The 24,363-nt window shown below is 43.8% G+C and overlaps 1 protein-coding gene across 1 annotated transcript in view; it reads left to right on the plus strand.

Annotated features, from left to right (window-relative positions):
- Positions 1-24,363, plus strand: part of ryr1b (ryanodine receptor 1b (skeletal)) — a gene marked incomplete at both ends in the record, with an annotated part of 143,409 nt that overhangs the window by 105,772 nt on the left and 13,274 nt on the right. The window contains 20 exons of the mRNA XM_080547334.1: positions 2,742-2,912; positions 3,352-3,411; positions 4,186-4,320; positions 4,487-4,599; positions 5,042-5,138; positions 5,275-5,387; positions 5,838-5,889; positions 6,228-6,308; positions 9,594-9,693; positions 10,185-10,264; positions 11,819-11,895; positions 12,281-12,354; positions 14,613-14,630; positions 18,482-18,562; positions 18,685-18,773; positions 19,229-19,357; positions 20,141-20,245; positions 21,924-21,953; positions 23,648-23,677; positions 24,270-24,351. Of these exons, the coding sequence (XP_080403460.1) occupies positions 2,742-2,912; positions 3,352-3,411; positions 4,186-4,320; positions 4,487-4,599; positions 5,042-5,138; positions 5,275-5,387; positions 5,838-5,889; positions 6,228-6,308; positions 9,594-9,693; positions 10,185-10,264; positions 11,819-11,895; positions 12,281-12,354; positions 14,613-14,630; positions 18,482-18,562; positions 18,685-18,773; positions 19,229-19,357; positions 20,141-20,245; positions 21,924-21,953; positions 23,648-23,677; positions 24,270-24,351 (1,717 nt within the window). The remainder of the gene's footprint in view (positions 1-2,741; positions 2,913-3,351; positions 3,412-4,185; positions 4,321-4,486; positions 4,600-5,041; positions 5,139-5,274; positions 5,388-5,837; positions 5,890-6,227; positions 6,309-9,593; positions 9,694-10,184; positions 10,265-11,818; positions 11,896-12,280; positions 12,355-14,612; positions 14,631-18,481; positions 18,563-18,684; positions 18,774-19,228; positions 19,358-20,140; positions 20,246-21,923; positions 21,954-23,647; positions 23,678-24,269; positions 24,352-24,363) is intronic.

The following is a 24,363-nucleotide window of genomic DNA, read 5'->3' on the forward strand; positions in this document are numbered from 1 at the left end:
GTACCACCTCCATAACCGGTGTTATTCACGGGAAAAGCCGGTCAAGGAGGCACCCTTTGCAGGTCAATAACTTTGATTCTCCGGGGGTTAGGAAAATAATTCCAACGTGTCCGGATAGAGTAGAAGACAGGGAACCCAACACTATTTGAATGGAGTTGATCCTCCACTCCTATCACCGTGGACACAGCAAGGAGCGAATTCCCGGATATAAATATTCCCTCGCCGACAGCGGGAGTTGGGAGTTTTGTCCAGCAGCCGGTGAACGCCCGGTTGATCGAGTTTCATATTAAAAGTATATCTTCTCGGGGTGTCAGCGCGGTGGTTAAGGGCTCAAAATGACCGTATACTGATGGTGAATTTAGCAATAATAGTCTTATGTTTGTACCACCTCCATAACCGGTGTTATTCACGGGAAAAGCCGGTCAAGGAGGCACCCTTTGCAGGTCAATAACTTTGAATCTCCGGGGGTTAGGAAAATAATTCCAACGTGTCCGGATAGAGTAGAAGACAGGGAATCCAACACTATTTGAATGGTGTCAATCCTCCACTCCTATCACCGTCGTGTATCTTGATAGTTCTTCATGAGTGAGGTGGTCTAAATAGTAGGCAGCCATGTTGAGCGATGTTGCTATGATACTTTTTGCCCGTCAGGTTGGTGGTTGCTAGGGAAGAAACCACGTGACTGAAAGCTATGAATAGGCGACAGGGGATAATTGGACACTAGGTTGGGTATAATTGGATACTAAATTGGGTGAAAAAGGAATAAAAAAATAAAAAAGATGGAGTCTATGCATTATTCTACTGTGTAGTTGCAGGGTTCTGTAGGGTTCTGTATGTTGGTCGTCGAGGTTTCCCAGGGGGGTGCTCTAAATCGTGAAACGTGAGCTGTAACATTCCATGTTCACCCTATAACACCATCGTTATCCTGATGTCATAACACCAGTATCATTCCACTCTCACTCACACCTATCTGTTAACTCTTAATCCGACTATTGATTTCATGAATGTTGTGGGTTGTGAGGGTGTCCTCAACTGATTGACTTTCTTGATATGTCCTTCTCCATATCGTTCACAAACAACATCACGTACAGTATGTCTGAAGCGTTGCACAGTTTGGGTTTGAGTCGTTGTCTCGCTAGAATGTTTGCCTTCGCTAGCCCTCTTACACAACGAGACATCAGGAGAAGCGTTATGCTCGCCTTGCACTCACACAGTGGAACTTTCTAGATTTCCAAGGTACTTTTTTGGGCGGGCCAGTATGAGTGACATGGATCTGTAAAAGGCTGTTCCACTTCCTGACAAGCTCCTCTCCTCAGCTGTGAGACGGTCGTCACACAACACACGCACGCATGCACACGCATGCTCACACACGCACACACGCACGCATGCACACACACACAAGGAGTGGGGCATTGGGCCGCCGTGAGACCAGACAACAGTCAGTTGTAACCTCAGGATGGGAGTGTGAGAGGAGAACCAAGTCCTCCAGAGACTTGTTGCTGTTCCTGGGGGGGGGGGGGGGAGTATTCCTATTTCATCCACGTCGCTAAAGGAACAAATCCAGGCTTGTTTTGGATCTCCTAGGTGAGCCTAGATTTTCCTTTAGCGATGTTGATGGAATACCCCCCTGGTGTGTTGGGGGGGTGGGGGTGGGGGTGGAGGGGGGTGTGCCTGTCCTAGACGCTGCACTGCTGAGAGTGGAGCTGTGTTGTGTGTGACTAGATGGAGCAGTGCTGGCATCGTCTGAGATGCCAAGGCGTGACTTTGGAGAGAAATGTTGCTGATGTTGTACTCTGTGTGTAGTGTTAGTGTTAGATGTGCTGTGTGTAGTGTTAGTGTTAGATATGCTGTGTGTCTTTTAACTAGTGTTAGATATGCTGTGTGTCTTTTAACTAGTGTTAGATATGCTGTGTGTAGTGTTAGTGTTAGATATGCTGTAGCCTGTGTGTAGTGTTAGTGTTAGATGTGCTGTGTGTCTTTTGATGATTGCGTTTTTGGACTTTTCAGCATGGTTTATTGTTGTGTCATTCCTTCCCTTTGTCCCCGAGTTCATGACGATTCCCCCCTCTCTTCCCTCCATTTCCTTCTTCTCGCCTAAAAATATTATTCACATTATTCACAATTAAGCACTTAACTACTACATTTTACATTCCCATTTTTTTTACCATTTAGCTAGACGCTTTTTATCCAAAGCGACTTCCAAATAGAGATTACAGGGTCTCCCTGAAGTAACTTAGGGCTAAGTGCCTTACTGTACGAAAGGCGCTATATAAATAAAGTTTTACTTACTTACTTACTCAAGGACACACTAGTGGTGGTGTTCCCAGGTGGGATTTGAACTCATGACCTTCTGATCACCAGTCACAACTCACTATCCCCTAGGACCTAGGTCACCACTACCCCCTACAGCAGTGATGGAGAGGCATGAGTAGTATTACATTTTCTGTCTTAAACTAAAGAATTTCTTGATCCAACATTTAGCTGTCACACTGTTTAAGATATCAGTTAGAAAAGCATTTGAATTCTGCTATCTTTTTTCATTTTCAAAAGGCCCCTAAAAACAAAAGATTTCTACAATCGTGTCAATCACTACATATCCCAAACATGACTCCTTCATCCTTTTGAAGAAGTTTAATCTAGAGTGGTCTTCTATCATCAGACCCATATCAGACATGGGGGGGGGGGGGGTATGGGGGAACAGGGAGACTATAGGACTGTCTGACCCAACCTTCTCTTCCTAGGCGGGGGGGTCAGACGCGGAGCGTACCAAGAAGTCGCGCCGTGGGGACCGCTACTCGGTGCAGACCTCCCTGATCGTGGCGGCCCTGAAGAAGATGCTGCCTATTGGGCTGAACATGTGTTCCCCCGCAGACCAGGAGCTCATCAACCTGGCCAAGATCAGATACTCCCTGGTACTGTGTTCCCTGACGCTTTTTTTTATGATTAATCGTTGATTAATCGTTTTTATTATTTTCGATAAACAAACAATGAACAGACATCCGTCACAAATAACAGTTGACATTGGACAATAAATTAAAAAAGACAGAAGATAGACACAACGTAACATAATGGTGATGTACAGAAATGTAAAACTACGGCATTGTCTGACAGTCATAATTATAGCAGTTTACTTTTCTCTTTCCACGTTTTACATATTGGAATATTGCTATTTACATGGACTTACATGGAGATGCCATTATTTCTCAAATGTCCCCTGTATTTTCTCTCTATACGCTCGGTAAAGCTTTTGAAACTAGCTAACCCTCTAGATCATCTACTTTGAATATATATTGTTAGCAATGTTGGGTGTATCATGGACGTCCCCTGCTCTCTGGCCTTTTTCTCCAACAGAAAGACACGGATGAGGAGGTGAGGGAGTTCCTGCAGAACAACCTGCATCTGATGGGCAAGGTGAGAGGCCTTTCTCTATCCTAACCCTAACCCTAACCCTTTCTCTATCCTAACCCTAACCCTGTGTTTTATCTGGGAACAGAACAGTACACTCCCTCTTTAACACTAGAACAGCCATGAGGGGTCATCAAATGGTCGATCAAATTTCAGGACCCTCCTTTCATGACTTTTCCTAGATATGTGCGTTCTACCACCCCAGTATCCTTACATTTTCAAAACCACATCAGGATAAGCCAGTATAAAGCTATTTTGCCGTTTTTTCTGTGTAGGAAGCAGGCTAATTTACAAGCGGCTAACTAGTGGTGGTTGTGTGTAAATAGCAGCTTGAGCATTGTAAAGAGACCCCCGAGGTGGCTCTTTAGTAGGTAAAAAAGGCATGGCTGTTCTAGTGTTAAATATGAAAATATATCTTCTCAATGTTTCCGAGGTGTATAAGTATATCTGTACAGTATTGATGGGTGGGTGGGGTGTAATATGACTGTAGGGTGGGGTGTAATATGACTGTAGGGTGGGGTGTAATATGACTGTAGGGTGGGGTGTAATATGACTGTAGGGTGGGGTGTAATATGACTGTAGGGTGGGGTGTAATATGACTGTAGGGTGGGGTGTAATATGACTGTAGGGTGGGGTGTAATATGACTGTAGGGTGGGGTGTAATATGACTGTAGGGTGGGGTGTAATATGACTGTAGGGTGGGGTGTAATATGACTGTAGGGTGGGGTGTAATATGACTGTAGGGTGGGGTGTAATATGACTGTGTCCCCTGTGGTCCAGGTGGAGGACCCGTCCATGCGCTGGCAGATGGCTCTGTACAAGGAGACGTCTGGCAGGACAGAGGACTCAGAGGACCCAGAGAAGGTGGTGAAGAGGGTGCAGGAGGTGTCCGCTGTCCTCTACCACATAGAGGTGGTGAGTACACACACACACACACACACACACACACACACACACACTATACTGTAAACACACCGTATACACACCTTTTACACAACCTCAACCTCAGAGTGTCACACAAACGACGGCACTTCTTCTACAACACTGTGGGACAAAGTGAAGACGTCCTCTCCCCCCTCAGACGGAGCATCCCTTCAAGTCCAAGAAGATGGTCTGGCACAAGCTGCTGTCCAAACAGCGCCGCAGGGCGGTGGTGGCCTGCTTCAGGATGACCCCGCTGTACAACGTCCCGAGGTAGAGACGTCGTAACTTTATAGGTTACACGATTGATTCATATGTTACATAATCGATTGACAGTTAAGAGTTATTATTGATCGTTAAGAGAGTTAAAAAGAAGAACATTTCTGTTGCATTAGCTAAGAATGGGTTAGAACTGCAGGTTCCAGAATGCCTTGCAGCAAGACGTCATATAAGTTGACAGTTTGTTTGTTGTTTTTGAAGTGCGAATTGTATATCACAAGTGTATGTCTGCAGATTTGTATATAAAGAACCCTTCGCTTGATATCACCAGTCCTAGCCATCATTTCAGAAGGTAGAAATACTACGAGAGATGCACCTCCTCTCCTCTCGTCACTATGGCTGTGGCTTAGGGCTCCCCCTGTAGGGCTCCCTCTGTAGGGCTCCCTCTGTAGCGCCACTAGACTAGAGTAACCTGGAGCATGTTTCTCTTTCTCAGGCACAGGGCGTCCAACATGTTCCTGGACGGATACAAGCGCAACTGGCTGCTCACGGAGGGCTACCAGTTTGAGGACAGGATGATAGATGACCTATCTGTGAGGGGCCATATCTTTTTCCTCCCTCCCTCCCTGTGCTGTGATGTGTTTATGTTAGCGACACCATTTCTGGAATGTGTGTAGAAACGTGTTACTGAATCCTAAATTCCTCTCTGCATTTCCCCAATGTTTTTAGAAAGCGATGGAGGAAGAGATAGAAGAGGAGGAGGAGGAAGGAACAGAGTCCAAACCGGACCCTCTCCATCAGCTGATCCTTCATTTCAGTCGCACCGCTCTCACAGAGAAGAGGTGAGACGGCCTCTCACCACATCCGTTTTTTCTGTTTATTTGTTCATTTATTTCAAGATTCAAGATTCAAGATTCAAGATAGCTTTATTGTCTGTCACACAGTGACAGAAATTCTCCGTTGACAGGCAGGACGTGCAGTTCATGAATACAGTTTCCACATTAAAAACACACATAGGTCACATACATACAATAAAAACAGACAGACATAACAGTGTTTATAAAATGTAGTGCCTATTTAAAAAGTCCAGTCATTTAAAAAATAGTAAAAAACAGTATTATGATTTAAAAAGCAGATGTGGAGTGTGTGTGTGTGGATGTATGTAAGTGTGTGCGTTAGGCATACATGAGAAATATGCAGTCACTGCAGCTGTGAGAGGAGACGAGGAGAGGATGGATGACAATTTGACTGTTTCTGAAGTCTTTGTCCCTTGTGCTGTTCTCTTATTGCAGTAAACTTGATCTTGACCATCTATATATGTCGTATGCTGATATTATGGCAAAGGTGAGTATGTTGATTTAATATTGGCTAGGAAAACAACCTGACTTCTGATGTGTTTAATATAATTTCCTGTATGAGGACCTATGTTCTAACAGTAACTCTTTTTCTAACTGTCTCCCCCCCCCCTCTCTCTCTCTTTCTCTCCCTGCCACTCCCTCTCTCTCTTTCTCTCTCCCCCCCTCTCTCTCTTTCTCTCTCCCCCCCTCTCTCTCTTTCTCTCCCTGCCACTCCCTCTCTCTCTTTCTCTCTCCCCCCCTCTCTCTCTTTCTCTCTCTCTCCCCCTCTCTCTTTCTCTCCCCCCCCCGCCCCCCTCTCTTTCTCTCCCCCCCTCCCCCCTACAGAGCTGCCACATTGGTGAGGAGGACGAAGGGGGAGATGAGGAGGGGGAAGAGCTGTCCTTTGAGGTGCGACAGACAGAGATGGTATGGGGGGGCCAGGGGCTGGGGAACAGGGAGTAAACCACCGGAGCAACAACTCCCCCATGCACTGAGTGACCACACTGAGCTACCACACCCCCCCGCTGCCACATCCTTCTCTCTTCCAGTTTGGTTTCTTGTTCCCTCACAACAACCTTGTCTAATTTCTCGCTATGGTGGACTGACTGACTGGTGCATTCCTTTGCTGGACTCTGTCTGTAGCCTCTGTCTCGGCCGTCATTTGTGTCTCTAAATTGCATGACTGGAGCGAGTGCAGAGAGATGGTGCTAAGCTAAAGACAACGAAATGGCTAAATTAAGACTATCTGTGTGTTTTTTTTACCTCAGAATCACAAATTCCAACCCTCTTATTTATTGACTGTAGAGCTTTGATATCATTCATACTTGAAAATATATATATATATTATTTATATATGCATAAAATGTATGAAATATATATATGGTGATGATTTCAAACTTCAGTCTTGGATATTGTGATGATATGAAGGCTCAGTAATATGGAATGAGATGGTATGATATACCCGTTGCTTTTTCTGGAGGACAATATTTCACCCACAAGTCTCACTATTTAACTTTCATTGAAACATTGTTCAAAGAACAGTTTGATGATCCAAAACAACAATCTGGTAACCAGGGATCATATAATTCCATCCATAACTGTGTCCTCATATGAGGTGTAGCCTACCAGAGCCTACCAGCCACCTCTCCTCTCGTCTTAAACACTCGGCGAATCTCCAAAGTCTTCCCTCGATTCCTCGATTTCTCCCATCCTCTCTTCTCATGTCCTCCTTCTTCAAGAATAATTGGAGGAGAAGATATGTGACACAGTCTGATCATTTGGTCCGCATGTCGGCAACCAATCAAAAATGTTCAGACTTTTCTTTTGAAACACGGAACTACGTTTCAACGCTGTTGAGAATCACAACACAAACTCGCTAGTCAAGCCAAAATACTGCAACAACGCAACGGATTGGGTGAGTAATCCCCCCTGCTACCTAGTTAACTATAACACTACTTTACATTGTTAGCAGGCTCACAAAACAAGCTGTGTTAGTTGACTAGCGATGTGTCATTGATTTTCAACAACGCAGAAATGTGTTCACATTTTTCGAAAGAAAAGTCTGATCATTACATCAGATCCCGACATGAGGACCAAAGCTTTAGAACGTGTCACACATGAGTTTCCTCCCCTGAGACCGTCTCCCACAATGCATCTGTAAGAGGAGGCAAGAAGAGAGGATGCCAGAGCCAAGCCCTGTGTGTCTGTGGTTACTACCTCAGTGACTGTGTTTACATGCACACCATATTCAGATTAAGGTCAATATTCGGGTTATTGTAATATTCTGAATAAGGTGTTTACATGCGCTGCAGCAACTGGAATATTCCGTTTACATGTAAACGCAGTCATTGTCTGTAACCAGCCTGTTATCTCTCAGTCCTACTCACCCACTAGTCAGGCTGTGTTCCTACCTCTGGATGAATCTGTCTGAATCCTAATAACCAGACAACCTAGTGATTTTGTATGTCTTTACTCTGAATTGGACTTAATTAACAACAATCTCATTCTCTGTACTTACCAAGGACCTACAGTAGAAGCCTGCACAGTCAGCCAGACATACTCTGACCTCAAACACACACAACCCCCTCCCCACCCCCGTGCCCCACACACACTCCTACAGTGCACACACACACACACACACACACACACACACACACGCACACACACACACACACACACTCCTACAGTGCACACACACACACACACACACACACACACACACACACACGCACACACACACACACACACACTCCTACAGTGCACACACACACACACACACACACACACACACACACACACACACACACACACACACACTCCTACAGTGCACACACACAGACTGACAGACACACACACACACACACACACACACACAGACTGACAGACACACACACACACACACACACACACACACACACACAGACATGCACACATGCTCATGTAAACACAACAGGTTATTGCAATAAAGTTACACATCAGTCTACCTGAGAGAAGGAGAGCCTCTATAAACACACACACTGTCATCCCTGGCTCGGCCAATGAGGGAGGGGGGGGGGATGCTGGGATGTGTCTGGGGGGGGTCTAGCCTGGTGCATTGTGGGTGGGACTTTTCTACTTTATTCTTGTGTATAATTCCTTTTGCCAACAGGAGATGATCGACCGGGTCAGTGATACTGTGCTTTCCTTTGGAGTTCTAGCTAGCTAACAAATGCTAAAGCAAAAAAACCAACAACATACCTTTCTTATATCAGGGGCCAGTTGCCTTAGACTAGTCTTATATTCTCAGGTTAGACCAGTCTAATTAAGACTTGCGTAAAAAACAAGACTGACTTATCTTGAGGTTAGACAGTTAGCCACCTTCCCCCCTGGCTAAGCTTGACTTAAGAGCTGTGTTGCTATGGGAACGAGTCAGGGCTAGTAGCTAGCTAACACTGTAACTCCAGCGTGGTAAACTACTTCACTGGTTAAAACTGCTAAGCAGTACTTTTCTCCACATTATATTCATCCAATATTCATACGTTTTCAGCAGAAGAAAATCGAGTTTATCTCTCATATCTTCCGCCGCTACAGGTGTAGCTGTTTTGGCCGCCATGTTTTTTTTACCTAGAATGCATTGCGAGACAGGCTATCTAAGTCAGTCTTACTTTAGTTACTGATAGGCTAGCTTTATGCAACAGGAACATTTTAGAGTCTATAGCAAGACTGACTTAAAGTGAGATCTAAGGCTAAGACTGGGTCTATCATTATTAAAGTGAGATCTAAGGCTAAGACTGGGTCTATCTTTATTGAAGTGAGATCTAAGGCTAAGACTGGGTCTATCTGTATGCAACCGGTCCCAGATCCTGTTGCTTGGAGCATGTTAGTGTTAAGGCTATGGTGGACCCTAACCAGCCACCTATACTGTTGGATTCTGGAGGAAACGCAGCATGCCTTCAGACTAGCACTAACCCTCTCAGATGACTGTAATGTTGTATGTGTCCTACAGGCCGATCAGCCAGGTGTGTCTGCTGTTAGTCTAACGTTCTGCTGCTGCTGCCAATGTGAAGAGCTGTGATAACAACAGCTTTGACTAATCACATGGAAGAGAATACAGCGTGTGCGTGAGCGTGTGTGCGTGTGTGTGTGTAAGGAGAGAGCCAGTGCGGGGGGAACAGTGCAGGGCATTGGAAGGCAGGGTTACAGCTGTCCCCCCTTTCTCTCTCTCTCCTGCAGGACAAAGAGATGGAGAAACAGAGGCTCCTGTACCAGCAGTCCAGACTGCACAACAGAGGGGCGGCGGAGATGGTACTGCAGATGATCAGCGCCTGCAAAGGTAACAGACACACACACACACACACACACACACACACACACACACACAGGGTAATAGAGGGAGAGAGTGGTTAATTGTATTTGTACAAGGAGTGTGGCGCAGGAGGTAGAGCCGCCGTCTAATGATCGCAAGGTTGGCAGATCGGCGGTTCGAGCCCCGGCTGGCCACATGTCGAAGTGTCCTTGGGCAAGACACTGAACCCCAGATTGCTCCCAGTGAGCGGGCCGGCGCCTTGCATGGTAGCTTGCTGCCATTGGTAGCTTGCAGACTCGCCTGTTTAGGCAGGCCGGTAGTCACCTATAGCCATCTTATGTTCCTGTTTATGTTGTCCCTTTGAGGTGTTCCTCTTGTTTTTTAATCTCTTTTGATGATTGATTGTGCTTTTCTTTTCACCCATTTTATCCCTTATTTGTGATGTAAAGCACCCTATGCGTCCGTCCTGTGAAGGGCGCTATAGAAATAAAGTTTGACTGACTTCCTGTCCCTCCCAGGTGAGCCGGGGGCGATGGTGTCCTCCACCCTGAAGCTTGGCATCTCCATCCTGAACGGAGGCAACTGTGACGTGCAGCAGGTGAGCGGTGCTGTCAGTCTGTCAGTCATCTACGACACATCTCCCTTTCCCCACATCTCTCTTCCGTCAACACAATTTTTTATGTTGTCGGGAGTACTGCAACCCCATCTCAGCCACCATCGATGCACAGTTGGCCCCTAATAGCCATGTGGTTAGATCTGGGGGTCAGTGAAAGCAGTTTGTCTGAGTGAAGGCACTTTGGGGTGTTGTTAGGAATCAGTTAGTCTAGCGGTTCGAGCCCCGGCTGGCCACATGTCGAGGTGTCCTTGGGCCAAGACACTGAACCCCAAATTGCGGGCCGGCGCCTTGCATGGTAGCTTGTGTGTGAATGTGTGTGTGAATGGGTGAATGAGAGGCCTTTGTAAAGCGCTTTGGAATAAGGAGCTATATAAGTCAGTCTATATAAGTCAGTCTATATAAGTCATCTATATAAGTCAGTCTATATAAGTCATCTATATAAGTCAGTCTCTATAAGTCAGTCTCTATAGGTCAGTCTATATAAGTCAGTCTCTATAAGACAGTCTATATAAGTCAGTCTATATAAGTCAGTCTCTATTAGTCAGTCTATATAAGTCAGTCTATATAAGTCAGTCTCTATAAGTCAGTCTATATAAGTCATCTATATAAGTCAGTCTGTATAAGTCAGTCTATATAAGGCAGTCTATATAAGGCAGTCTATATAAGTCAGTCTATATAAGTCATCTATATAAGTCAGTCTATATAAGTCAGTCTATATAAGTCAGTCTATATAAGTCAGTCTCTATAAGTCAGTCTATATAAGTCAGTCTATATAAGTCAGTCTATATAAGTCAGTCTATATAAGTCATCTATATAAATCAGTCTATATAAGTCAGCCTATATAAGTTAGTCTTTATAAGTCAGTCTCTATAAGTCAGTCTATATAAGTCAGTCTATATAAGTCAGTCTATATAAGTCAGTCTATATAAGTCATCTATATAAATCAGTCTATATAAGTCAGTCTCTATAAGTCAGTCTATATAAGTCAGTCTGTATAAGTCATCTATATAAGTCAGTCTCTTTAGGTCAGTCTCTATAAGTCAGTCTATATAAGTCAGTCTATATAAGTCAGTCTATATAAGTCAGTCTATATAAGTCAGTCTATATAAGTCAGTCTATATAAGTCAGTCTATATAAGTCAGTCTATATAAGGCAGTCTATATAAGTCAGTCTGTATAAGTCAGTCTGTATAAGTCAGTCTATATAAGTCAGTCTCTATAGGTCAGTCTCTATAAGTCAGTCTATATAAGTCAGTCTGTATAAGTCAGTCTCTATAAGTCAGTCTGTATAAGTCAGTCTATATAAGTCAGTCTATATAAGTCAGTCTATATAAGTCATCTATATAAGTCAGTCTCTATAGGTCAGTCTCTATAAGTCAGTCTATATAAGTCAGTCTGTATAAGTCAGTCTCTATAAGTCAGTCTGTATAAGTCAGTCTATATAAGTCAGTCTATATAAGTCAGTCTATATAAGTCAGTCCATTTTAGGCTCTCTTGTTTAAGCTGACGTATCCCTCCTCTTCCTGTCTCTGTGCAGAAAATGCTGGAATACCTGAGGGACAAGAAGGATGTGGGCTTCTTCCTGAGCGTGCAGGCTCTTATGCAGACCTGCAGGTACGTTTATGATGTCGACCTCTACGTAGGGAGATTGATTACCTCAGCAGTCATTACACTTTACAACATTACATGTACAGATCACGCACCCACACCCTACACTACACCATTGATGATACTGACTGTCACATGCCATTTCTATTTTTGCTTATTTAGTTTTTAGTTGTTAATGAAACATCGATTATTTTACCCTTGACTTGTCTCCCTTTTTGTCACTCGCTCTGAGCCGGGTTAGTGACAAATGGGGGCTCGTCCGGGAGCCCCGGAAAAGCGCTATATAAATACAATTAATTATTATTATGTCACATCCATGTCATCTTCTGTCCTGTAAGGAAGCCAGATATTGTGATTAGATATTAATGACGATGTGTGTGTTTGTTGACAGTGTTCTGGACCTGAATGCCTTTGAGAGACAGAACAAAGCTGAAGGGCTCGGCATGGTGTCAGAAGAGGGATCAAGTGAGTACGGTGACAATGACTCCTGTCATATACCAGCTCTGCCATCCAAAAAGACATAGTTTTGCACATCCTCCACGACATCCACTGTTTACTACGACTGACAGACTCCTGTCCTGTTCTCTGAGCCGTCATACTAGATACACTGTAGTCCATAGAGGGATTCATCTGACATTGGTCCACTTTCGATGGTTTATACTTAGTAAGTAAGTAATGTTAATTTATATAGCACATTTTACAACGACAAAAACAGCCGCCAAAAGAAAACACTAGTAAAAGAGAAACAACAGATAAAAATACACTATAAACAAGGTGCAATACAAAATACAAGTGCAGAAATAAAAGTACAAAAAGTGCAGTGTCGGGAGGCAGGCTCACCTCAGGTCAAAGGCCAGGGAGACTCCTTCACTCCTTCACTCAGTTAGTTAGCCAACGCAGCTCATGAATGTAACCTGTAAATAAACATAAGCAGGTTGAATTTACCTGCAACTCTGCAGGTTTGTGAAACCTGATCACAGTAGGTATGCTTAGCCTGTGCAAGAGCAGGTTTTCCAAAACCTTCTTTACAACATTCACTTTATTTGCAACAACCTCATGAAAGTCCACCTGCAAATAGCATGTATAGGTAGACCCCCGTAAACAACATGTATTCTGCAGGTTTGCTGTACCTGCATGTCTACAGGTGTCAAACACCTGCTGCTCTGAAGCCGGTTTAACTGACCTGCACCTCCGCAGGTTTGCTCTACCCGCACGTCACTGATCATGGTGGTCAACTAAGTACCAGGCCGCTTCTGAAGCCTCAGTTTGATGGGAATCAAATCTTCAGAATGGAAACATGATTCAAATATGTACAGTACATGATTCAGCTCCTCTATATATCGGTCAAAGGAGGACCCCCCCCCCAGTCACAAATAAATATGTCATATTTTGGAAAGATTTCACCTTCTTGACATCTGACAACTTCAAAGCAGCCCTACGGCCCTTCATCCAAGCATTTCCTGTGGACCAAACCACGTCCTCCCAGAGAGAGACGTCCTTTAACGGACCCGCTAGTTCTGTCTCTAGGTTAAGCGTCGACCGTTATGTCTGAAAGGCTGTCAGCATGAAGCTACAGGGACAGGATGTGGACGTAGGAAGCAGCAGAGATTGAACACAGGGAATCACTAGAAGTTCATAATAGATTCTGTAAAAATGACTCTTTGCTATCTTCAATCACAGCCCACAGGCAGGCATCGGTTCACTAAAGTGAGAAGGCGGTGGTTCTCTACGCGACCTTCGGCCCTCTTCTTTACTCTGAAGGTTTCATTTCACACGGTCTGCTATGATGTACGTACCGTAGTTGAATCATGTTGCTGGCCGCAGCCATTCTGAAGACGTCTCCGCACATCAAGCTGAGGGACCGTGCTCTTCAGAAGCAGCCTGCTTAGTTGCGTTCATGATCTGTGGGCATGGTTCTGCACGAACAGTCACACTTTAGAAAAACACGTCACGTTCTTACCAACGACAACACATCTGGGGTTGACTAAAGTGCCGATAGAGGTAAAGAAATGTTATCTGGGGGGGGCGTTATCTGATGATACCCATGTGTTACTTACAGACTCTTAAGAACAGGCTGCAAAACATTATTTGTGGGTAGAATTGGAACCTGTTGTATGCAGGTTTATTTCAACACGCTGCTAGCGTGTGTCATTCATTAACCTGCCCTTCTGCAGGTTTGATTGAATCTCCTCAGCTGCAGGTTCAGTATGTACCTGCCCATTGTAGGTCTGTTGGGCCTTGTATGAAGCGTACACAGTTCTCGCCTGTCATGTAATCTGTGAATTAGTGTTCTTTTTCCAGTTTAATGGAATTGACATGGTCTCGTATGTGAGTGTTCATCTGTTTGGATTTTGTGTGTGTGTGTGTGTGTGTGTGTGTGTGTGTGTGTGTGAGTGTGTGTGTGTGTGTGTGTGTGTGTGTGTGTGTGTGTGTGTGTGTGTGTGTGTGTGTGTGTGTGTGTGTGTGTGTGTTTGTGCTGTTGAAACAGACATCAGTATGAGATTCATAAATGTGCTGTATGAATCATTGAGTTGTGACTGTTTATGTAAGAGACTGTACTGTATAATATACAGATATTATCTCCCCTTGCCATTGGCTGGACTGCCACGCTGGACTCACCCCAGCTCTCTCTCTCTCTCTCTCTCTCTCCCCCCCTCACCACCACCACTTCAACCCACCTCTACCCTTTATGCACCTTCTTGCTACCTTCTCTCTGTTTTCAGATATGAAGCTAGAACGTGGTAAATAAAACACCTGGTTCTGTCATTCTTTCTTTCTCTCTTTTCTGTCCTTCTTCCTCTCCTTCAGCTCATAATATTATTCACTTACTAGTCTATTTTCTGTACTGTGTACTACTGTACTAGTTAATATGCATTTCATTTCACACTCAAGGAACCACTGAAATATACTTTCCAATCACTAACATTTTTATTTTAGCCTGGACAAAGGCTTTAATATAAAAAAATTAAGATGTAATATTTGTCTTCGACTGTACTCTACATGAATCTCAGTGCTACTTTAGTATCACTTGACCTGAGACTAAAACTCTATGTAGTCAGCTGAATAAAGGGACATGACCCATCTATTATCAGTGATTGTAAAGTTAAGACGGTTGTCCTTGAGTGCTTTGTCACAGATCTACTGTAACTCCCACACTTGTCAAACAGTGGCTGATCCAGAGGAGGGAACAAACCTGGCTCGGTTCTTCCTTTTCCTGATCAGCTCTCTTGAGGAGATAACAGAGAACTGTCCATGGTCTTGTATCCCAGAAGCCCTGAAATGAATTGCAGCTTTAATAATTAGACTATAACGTTGCCAGACCCAAGACAACACACATGGTCAGTGTTAAGGTAACACACATGGTCAGGGTTACGGTAACACACATGGTCAGGGTTAAGGTAACACACATGGTCAGTGTTAAGGTAACACACATGGTCAGGGTTACGGTAACACACATGGTCAGGGTTAAGGTAACACACATGGTCAGTGTTAAGATAACACACATGGTCAGGGTTAAGGTAACACACATGGTCAGTGTTAAGGTAACACACATGGTCAGTGTTAAGATAACACACATGGTCAGTGTTAAGGTAACACACATGGTCAGTGTTAAGGTAACACACATGGTCAGTGTTAAGGTAACACACATGGTCAGGGTTAAGGTAACACACATGGTCAGTGTTAAGGTAACACACATGGTCAGTGTTAAGGTAACACACATGGTCAGTGTTAAGGTAACACACATGGTCAGGGTTAGGGGCGTGCTGTGTGGAATACTCTACCACTTATTCATCCCTTATTCATCCCTTATGCATTCCCTTAATCTGTTCCCTCATCCCCTTTAACAACACAAGGATGTTCTCTCTGAATATGTATATGTCTTTTCCTATTCACCTGTTAGTTGTACAATAGTTTTTGCCCATACATTCTCAGTTTAAACTGATTTAGACCTTGAAACCTAGGAGTCATACCGTAGGTCAAGATGACTCCTGCATTTATAGACTGTAAGGGATCTATTGTGATTTCCTTGCACTCCATGTCTATGATTACTATATTGAGTTGCGAAATCAATAGCTAGTCCACTCAAAATTTCTTGGACCCAGAAATTGTGATTCTTATTAACTTTTATGATTGAAATGTCATCTATAGGCCTAGTGGATGAAAATCAACTTGGTTCCTAAGAGTTGCATGTTGGGCAATTCGAGTAATTAGCATATTATGCAAATGAAATGCTAAAAACTGGAAATGGCAATCATTTTGCTTCTAGTTAACTTAACAAGGAGATCTGAGAGTCTAAGTCTTCTAGTTAACTTAACAAGGTGATCTGAGCGTCTAAGTCTTCTAGTTAACTTAACAAGGTGATCTTAGAGTCTAAGTCTTCTAGTTAACTTAACAAGGTGATCTGAGAGTCTAAGTCCATGTTTGTGATGTTCAGAAAGTCATCTAGTACCATGGTGCAGTCATGATATTGCTGTTCCTCCACTGTTAAACTAATAATACCTTTTTTTTTCATTCCATAAATCATCTTAATATGCGTCTAATTTGTCTTATTTCCCCATGTACTGTATTTACTGTGTTTATCATGCTACCTAGGCTGTTGCAAGTTCTACAAACATACCATCCTGAAATGGTGTTGGTACTAAAACCCAAACAGGTTACACTGACTGGAATGACCAGTCTATATGTGACACAGTCTGATCATTTGGTCCGCATGTCGGCAACCAATAAAAATGTTCTGACTTTTCGGAACTACGTTTCAATGTTCTTGAGATTCACGACACAAACTCGCTAGTTAAGAGAAAATACTGCCACAAAATGGATTGGGTGAGTAATCCCCACTGCTACCTAGTTAACTCTACTCTAATAACACTACTTTACATTGTTAGCAGGCTCTCAAAACAAGCTGTGTTAGTTGACTCGCGATGTGTCATTGATTTTCAACAACATGGAAATGTATTCACATTTTTCGAAAGAAAAGTCAGATCATTACATCAGATCCCGACATGAGGACCAAAGCATTAGAACGTGTCACATAAATGTGGACTGCTCTTCATCCCACTGATCATTGGTCACTAAAAATCATCAACTCTAAAAACCATAACACTCTCTCTCTCTCTCACGCCCCCCCACACAGCAAGGTCTAGGTCCTAAACACACAACGTGAAGCCCAACATCACCTCATTGAACCCTCTGCTAGCCCCCCCTTACACTGTCCACTGTGCTCAACTGAAACACCTTGTGACCTTGTGACCTGGTGACCTGCTCCCCCTAAAATGTGGCTTGGTTCTCTTGTCATTTCTTCATCCTCCATCTCCCACACACACACACACACACACACACACACTGGAGTTTGCGGAGTTCAGTAGATCTGTCCTGCATGAATGTGTGCCTTTGGGTTATGACGTAGAGAGACACAAAGCTCTCCTCTGTTTTGTATGTTCACTGTATGGTTGTTCTCTTTAAAAGGGGATGTGTGGTCATACTGTTTATGTCTTTTTCATGTCAACTGAATTTATCAATGTCAAACGGCACGGCCGGTCCTAGGCATTTAGGTGCCCTAGGCGAGAGTATGATTTGATGCCCCCCCCCCTCCCCCAAAATGTTAGGGGCGCCACCACCACCACATTAAGCCACCAGTACTGCCTCATCACCACCCACACATTCAACAGTAAAAATATGGACAACAATGGTTTCAAGACAAAAATAAACAGTAGGCTGACATATTTTCATAGAGACATGAAATTCATAGAGACAAAATTATTTCAATGTGGCGCCCCCCAGGCATTTGGCGCCCTAGGCGACCGCCTAGTTCGCCTATGCCTAGGACCGGCCCTGTCAAACGGGCCGCCCCACCCAGTGTTTCGTCGTCCATTTCAATGTGACATCGTTGATGTTTGACCTTTTGTCTGTTTGAGTTTTTTGTCCAACACTCCTTGATTGTTGGTGTGTAAATGTGCTCTCTGTGTGTGTTTGTATGCGTGTGTGTGTGTGTGGAGAGCTTGTGCGTCAAGACAGATCTGCAGTTATGGGGAGGTAGCAGGTAATGTGCTGTGTGGAAGTCTTTCTGCCTCTCCTTGGCCACTGTTTTGCCGTCCGCTTTCCTGTGGACAGACAAACAGAGGAGCTTGTTGAGGTCTTTGTGGTTTCTAACATGCTAATGTGGTTCCTTAACACGCTAATGAGGCCAGGAAGTGATATGATGTGATTTATGCGACTCACACATTTGGGCTGTTAAACACACACACACACACACACACACACACACACACACACACGTATGCATGTACCGACACACAAAATCATTATGTAGAACTATTGAACACTACCTTGTTAGCCTTATTGATATCCTAATGTAGATATTTTTCTAATTTAAAGTCTCTTTCACTAATGCCAAACCCATTAACTTAATAACAGGCTTAATTCTTCATTTGAAACATTCTCCTTCATCGCTGCACACTTCCAGAAACAAAACAAAACGGACCCATTTACACTTTCTCAAATACACATTTTCAAAAAAACTAAACACACATACCTCAACTGAGTGTCCTCCTGGCCACTCGTTTACTTCCTGGTTCTGTGTTCCTCTGCTCAGATGAGAAAGTGATGGCAGACGATGAATTCACCTGCGACCTCTTCCGCTTCCTGCAGCTGCTCTGTGAGGGCCACAATAACGGTGAGTCATTACACAATCAACCCCTATTTCATTAATGTTTTCTGTATAACGACGTCGATCATTGATCGGCAACGACACTATATAATTGTTTGCCTGACTGGCCATCGGATTTGTTCTTGCAGATTTCCAGAACTATCTCCGCACGCAGACCGGTAGTACCACCACCATCAATGTTATCATCTGCACTGTGGACTACCTGCTCCGACTGCAGGTACAGTTAGGCTGGACCAGGATCTAGCGCTCTCTAGCTCTCTCTCTCTCTAGCTCTCTCTAGCTCTCTCTCTCTAGCTCTCTCTCTCTCTAGCCCTCTCTCTCTCTCTAGCTCTATCTCTCTCTAGCTCTCTCTAGCTCTCTCTAGCTCTCTCTCTCTCTAGCTCTCTCTAGCTCTCTCTAGCTCTCTCTAGCTCTCTCTCTCTCTAGCTCTCTCTAGCTCTCTCTAGCTCTCTCTAGCTCTCTCTAGCTCTCTCTCTCTCTAGCTCTCTCTCTCTCTAGCACCATCTCTCTCTAGCTCTATCTCTCTCTAGCTCTCTCTAGCTCTCTCTCTCTAGCTCTCTCTCTAGCTCTCTCTAGCTCTCTCTCTCTCTCTCTCTAGCTCTCTCTCTCTCTCTCTTTTCTTCAGTCTCCTAACATGACCGTTCTCCTCCTCTCTGCCTCTCCTCTCTACAGGAGTCTATCAGTGACTTCTACTGGTACTACTCTGGTAAGGACATTATGGACGAGCCGGGCAAGAGGAACTTCTCCAAAGCGATGACCGTAGCTAAGCAGATCTTCAACAGTCTCACAGAGTACATCCAGGTAAGGCCCTGCTCTGGTAGCTTCACCTCCATATGAGAGAGAGTCTCTGGTAGCTTCACCTCCATATGAGAGAGGGTCTCTGTGAGGGTCTCTGTGTACACTACTTCCTCTACACTTCTTCCCCTATGTACCCAGAATCTCTGTCTGGAAAATGGCTAATTAACACACTTTAGTCAATGGAAACGCTGTGTACATAAACTCTTGGAAACAATACCATACGAATACCAACAGAAGAATATTGCAGGGATTTTGGCCAAAAGAATTTGGGCCACTACCCACACGTTTAGCTGTGTTGCTCATTCTACGAATGCATGATCCTTACAAGTTGTACCCGTTGTAAAGGTGACTAACCAGGCTTTCCAACGATATAAAATACAATACCAATTGGTATTATTAAAGGGGAGAAATAATCGACCGAAATAACGTTTAGTTTACATACTGCTGATGCCTCTGGACACAGTGGCAATATCTGGACACTGGAACAATCTAGTTATTAATAACTGTCTCCCTCTGTCTCCCTCTGTCTCTCTCTGTCTCTCTCTGTCTCTCTCTGTCACTCTCTGTCACTCTCTGTCTCTCTCTGTCTCCCTCTGTCTCTCTCTGTCTCTCTCTGTCTCACTCTGTCTCTCTCTGTCTCACTCTGTCTCTCTCTGTCTCTCTCTGTCTCTCTCTGTCTCACTCTGTCTCTCTCTGTCTCACTCTGTCTCACTCTGTCTCACTCTGTCTCTCTCTGTCTCACTGTGTCTCACTCTGTCTCTCTCACTGTCTCCCTCTGTCTTTCAGGGTCCCTGCACAGGGAACCAACAGTCCCTGGCTCACAGCAGGTTGTGGGATGCTGTGGTGGGCTTCTTGCATGTGTTTGCACATATGATGATGAAGCTGGCTCAGGTATGACGCACACACACACACACACACACACACACACAGACACACACACACACACACACACACAGACACACACACACACACACACACACACACACACACACACACACACACACACACACACACACACACACACACACACACAAATCTAGAGTAAAATAACATTTCCGTAAACCTATTTAAGCGTTTATTTTAGCTGTGCATACCAATGCGCATGCAAAGATAATGTGTTCTTGATACACAGTACTGCACAGTTTCCTTGTGCTTTATACACTTCTGGCTCCACACTTTACAAGATATTGTTTTCCCGTTTTGAAAAGGTGCAAACATATCTTGCCAAATAGGCGTTCCAGACTTTACGCACTTGGAAAATCCCACCCCTCTGGTGGCTAAGAGGAATCATCTATGAGTTCAATTCAAGATAGATTTGTCTGAATAATTCCTATGTCCTATGGCTCTGAAAACCTTTGTTTTTGAAGGCAGTCCTTCTGAATAGTAACAGTTGAAAAGTGGAATCTCACCATTATCATTAGGCTTTAAATAACAACTAAATAGCCTGTCCTGCCCTTAGCCCATCTGCTTTGGAGTGGAATGGAATTTGGGAGTTTGCAAGTTTGCCATGAAACTTCTAATGTGGGGATTCGTTGTACTTGAGGGACTTTCTAAGCAGTACAACATGTTTATGTCCTCTCTGTTATTTCAATCAACCACGGGATCAATTAATCGCACGGGATCAATTAATCGTTATCAACCACTGTCCATGGTGCTTATATTAAGTTGCGAAATCAGTGGTGGAGACATTGCTATGGTAAGCCTTCAACCGTCTGTCAGAACTGTCATGGTCAGAACAGGCCAGGTCAAGGACTACAGTGCAGTATGAAACTACAGCTCAGATGGGAGAAACAAGTTGAGAAAAAGGGGGCTCTTACCATAGTATTAACTTGATTTCATAATCGGATAGTAAAAAACCATATCATAATGAAACTTTTTTTCACTTTAACTATGTTTTGGATTTTAATTTATTCTATTCTTGTAATCATCTTTAATTCTCTTTCTTTGATGCCACAAATGCAACTTATCCAAGTTTTGAAGTCTACATCCATTTGATACTGACCTTTCAGTGTGTATTCAGTTTGACATTTCATATCTGATGTGTAATCTGCTCCAATGTTTCCCCTTAACACCCCACACTTTCCCACATAACATAGTGATGTAAGCAGTAACCCTTAAGGTCCTTGGTTGGCTAGGGCTAGATGGTAGATAACTGTCCTCCTACCACAATGGACCTATCGCTATGCCACGCCCCCTTTGAAAACTCGGACAAACAAACAACGCTTCACTGACAGTGAATGACTGACCGACCGTGACTGAATGACATTCAGTGACTTACAATGGCGGGAGTTGGCAAATTTCTGATTTCTGATTTACCACAGCAAGTAATAGACATGTGTTTTAAAGATGACAAGAACATTTAGTCTAGAAGCTTTTCACCATCAGATATTTGTCCGTTGTTTGTCCGAGTTTTCTGCCTGTCGTGAGTTTCGCTGTGATATGATTGGACAATTTCAATTTCGGGGCGTGGCTTAGCGATAGGTCCATTGCACAGCAGAGAGAAAGTGACACTAAAAAATCAAATGATGCTGAATGATAAAATGTTTATTCTGATGTGTAACCCTGCCAGATGCACCCTGACCCCGGAGAAAGAAATGGCGTAAGAATCTGTGTCTCACAGTGTCCCCAACCCATCTCACACGTAGACTTCTCATGTTGCTTTAGACATCCCACGCTTCTCCTCTGCACCTGTTCTCATCTCGCCTTCGTTTCCGCAATCTTTTCTTTCATTGTCTTTCTGCGCACTTCTTTTTTAAGATTCTGATTTCCGGCACATTTTCTTGAATACAGTTTTTTCCTTACTTAATTATCTTACTTGATTATCTTCCGATCTTCACAATCAGGGAGTGAAAAATAAACAATGGAGAACCATCTGCCTCTAGATCTGGAGCTGGAGGGCATGGAGAGATCTCATCATTAGTTGTTGTTAAAAGGACAGTTCTCTCAAATTACACAGGCTTTATCCAAGGCGCTTTACAACGGTCTCTCATTCACCCATTCACACACACATTCACACACCGATGGCGGCAAGCTGCCATGCAAGGCGCCGGCCCGCTCACTGGGAGCAATTTGGGGTTCGGTGTCTTGCCCAAGGACACTTCGACATGTGGCCAGCCCTGGCTCGAACCACCGATCTGCCAACCTTGAGATCATTAGACAGCAGCTCTACCTCCTGAGACACATGGACAGTTTAGGTAGTTGGAGAAGGATTTCCTCACATGCCCAAAGCCTCTACTACTCTAATCTACCTGAACTGGTTTTGGCAAATGCCGTCATAGTTGGGCAGACCCCCTGTCTTCTGTGGTGTTCTGAGTGGATACGCAGGCTGGAGAGGGTGCCAGGGGTCTTTGACTAGCAGCTGTTTTTGTCTCTGTCTCCTGCTCTTACTCCTCCGGAACTGATACCGCCATTCTAATAATGTTCATAGCTAATGACTTGTTCTTAACTGAAACATTGTTCTTAACACTAGAACAGCCATGAGTAAAGAAGTCATGTTAAAAAAAAACTATTATATCTTTGCACTCGATCAAATTTCAGGACCCTCCTTTCATGACTTTTCCTAGATATGTGCGTTCTACCACCCAGTATCCTTACATTTTCAAAATCATCAGAATTCACATCAGGATAAGCTAGTATAAAGCTATTTTTAGCTATAGTTTTTCTGTGTAGGAAGCAGGCTAATTTACAAGCGGCCAACTAGTGGTCGTTGTGTGTAAATAGCAGATCTTCATTGTAAAGAGGCAGCTCTAATAGTAGGTAAAAAAGCACGGCTGTTCTAGTGCTAAATGTTGACTGGTGGTGCAGGTCTCTATGAGTAAGCCCACAGACCAGTGTGTCTGTGTACCACCTAGGGTTTGGTTCATATGACGTTGTCTTCATTCTGCAACCACCAATCAGGAAGAGGGATGAGGCACCTCAGGCCTCCCCTCTTCTCTTACCTCCCACTGTCTGTCTATCTGTCTGTCTGTCTCTCTGTCTGTCTCTCTGTCTGTCTATCTGTCTCTCTGTCTGTCTGTCTTTCTGTCTGTCTTATCTCTCTGTCTGTCTGTCTGTCTTATCTCTCTGTCTGTCTCTCTGTCTGTCTCTCTCTCTGTCTGTCTCTCTATCTGTCTGTCTGTCTGTCTTATCTGTCTGTCTATCTGTCTGTCTGTCTTATCTGTCTGTCTTATCTGTCTGTCTGTCTATGTTCTGTGTGATATCTGTGATGCCTGTCCATCACTCTCTCTGTGTCTATGTTCTGTATGATATCTGATGTTTAAAACACACGTCTGTTATTTGAAAATGCAATCCCAGGATGGGTTCTGGAGTAGAACACACTGTGAGGTAAGGTGATCTGAGTCTCACCTCCATCCTCTTGTCATCTCCTGGCTGCAGCCAGGAGCCACCATGTCCATCATCATCTGTTGCCAGCGTTTCCCATATTTAGCCATGTGACCAGCTTTCACACTGATGAATGAATGGCACTTTGCTGATGGCCTTTACCCTGCTGTTGGTGCTTTTATTTGATAGAAAACAAAGCCTATTGACAACAACTTGAACAAAATGTATTAGTTTGATTGAAATGGAGTAAAAACTGTAACGCTTTACATTAAGTTGCCCGTATACCTGCGTAGTAACACTGGAATAACTGTAGTATTAACATTGTTGTTAGTCATAAGGAATACAAACTGCCATGGAAGAAATATCCAATGTAATAGCATGAAAATAATAACGTTGTTATTAAGTTGTTGTTAGTGTAATTACATAGTTACTACACAGGTATAGACTACTACTAGGTGGTCCTCGGATGAGCCCCCATATAGAGGAAACATAGTATTGTAAAGTATGTTCTAAACAGATTATACCATAGTATTTGGTCAGCAAATGATATTTGAGACTATTCTCCTCTCCTCTCTGCTTCTGTATGTTTGTGCAGGACTCCAGTCAGATCGGGTTGCTAAAGGAACTCCTGGATCTTCAGAAAGACATGGTGGTGATGTTACTTTCCCTACTTGAAGGTAAGATGTTCC

Source organism: Nansenia antarctica (assembly GCF_963989245.1).
Source record: "Nansenia antarctica genome assembly, chromosome: 17".
In the NCBI taxonomy this organism is placed as follows: domain Eukaryota; kingdom Metazoa; phylum Chordata; class Actinopteri; order Argentiniformes; family Microstomatidae; genus Nansenia; species Nansenia antarctica.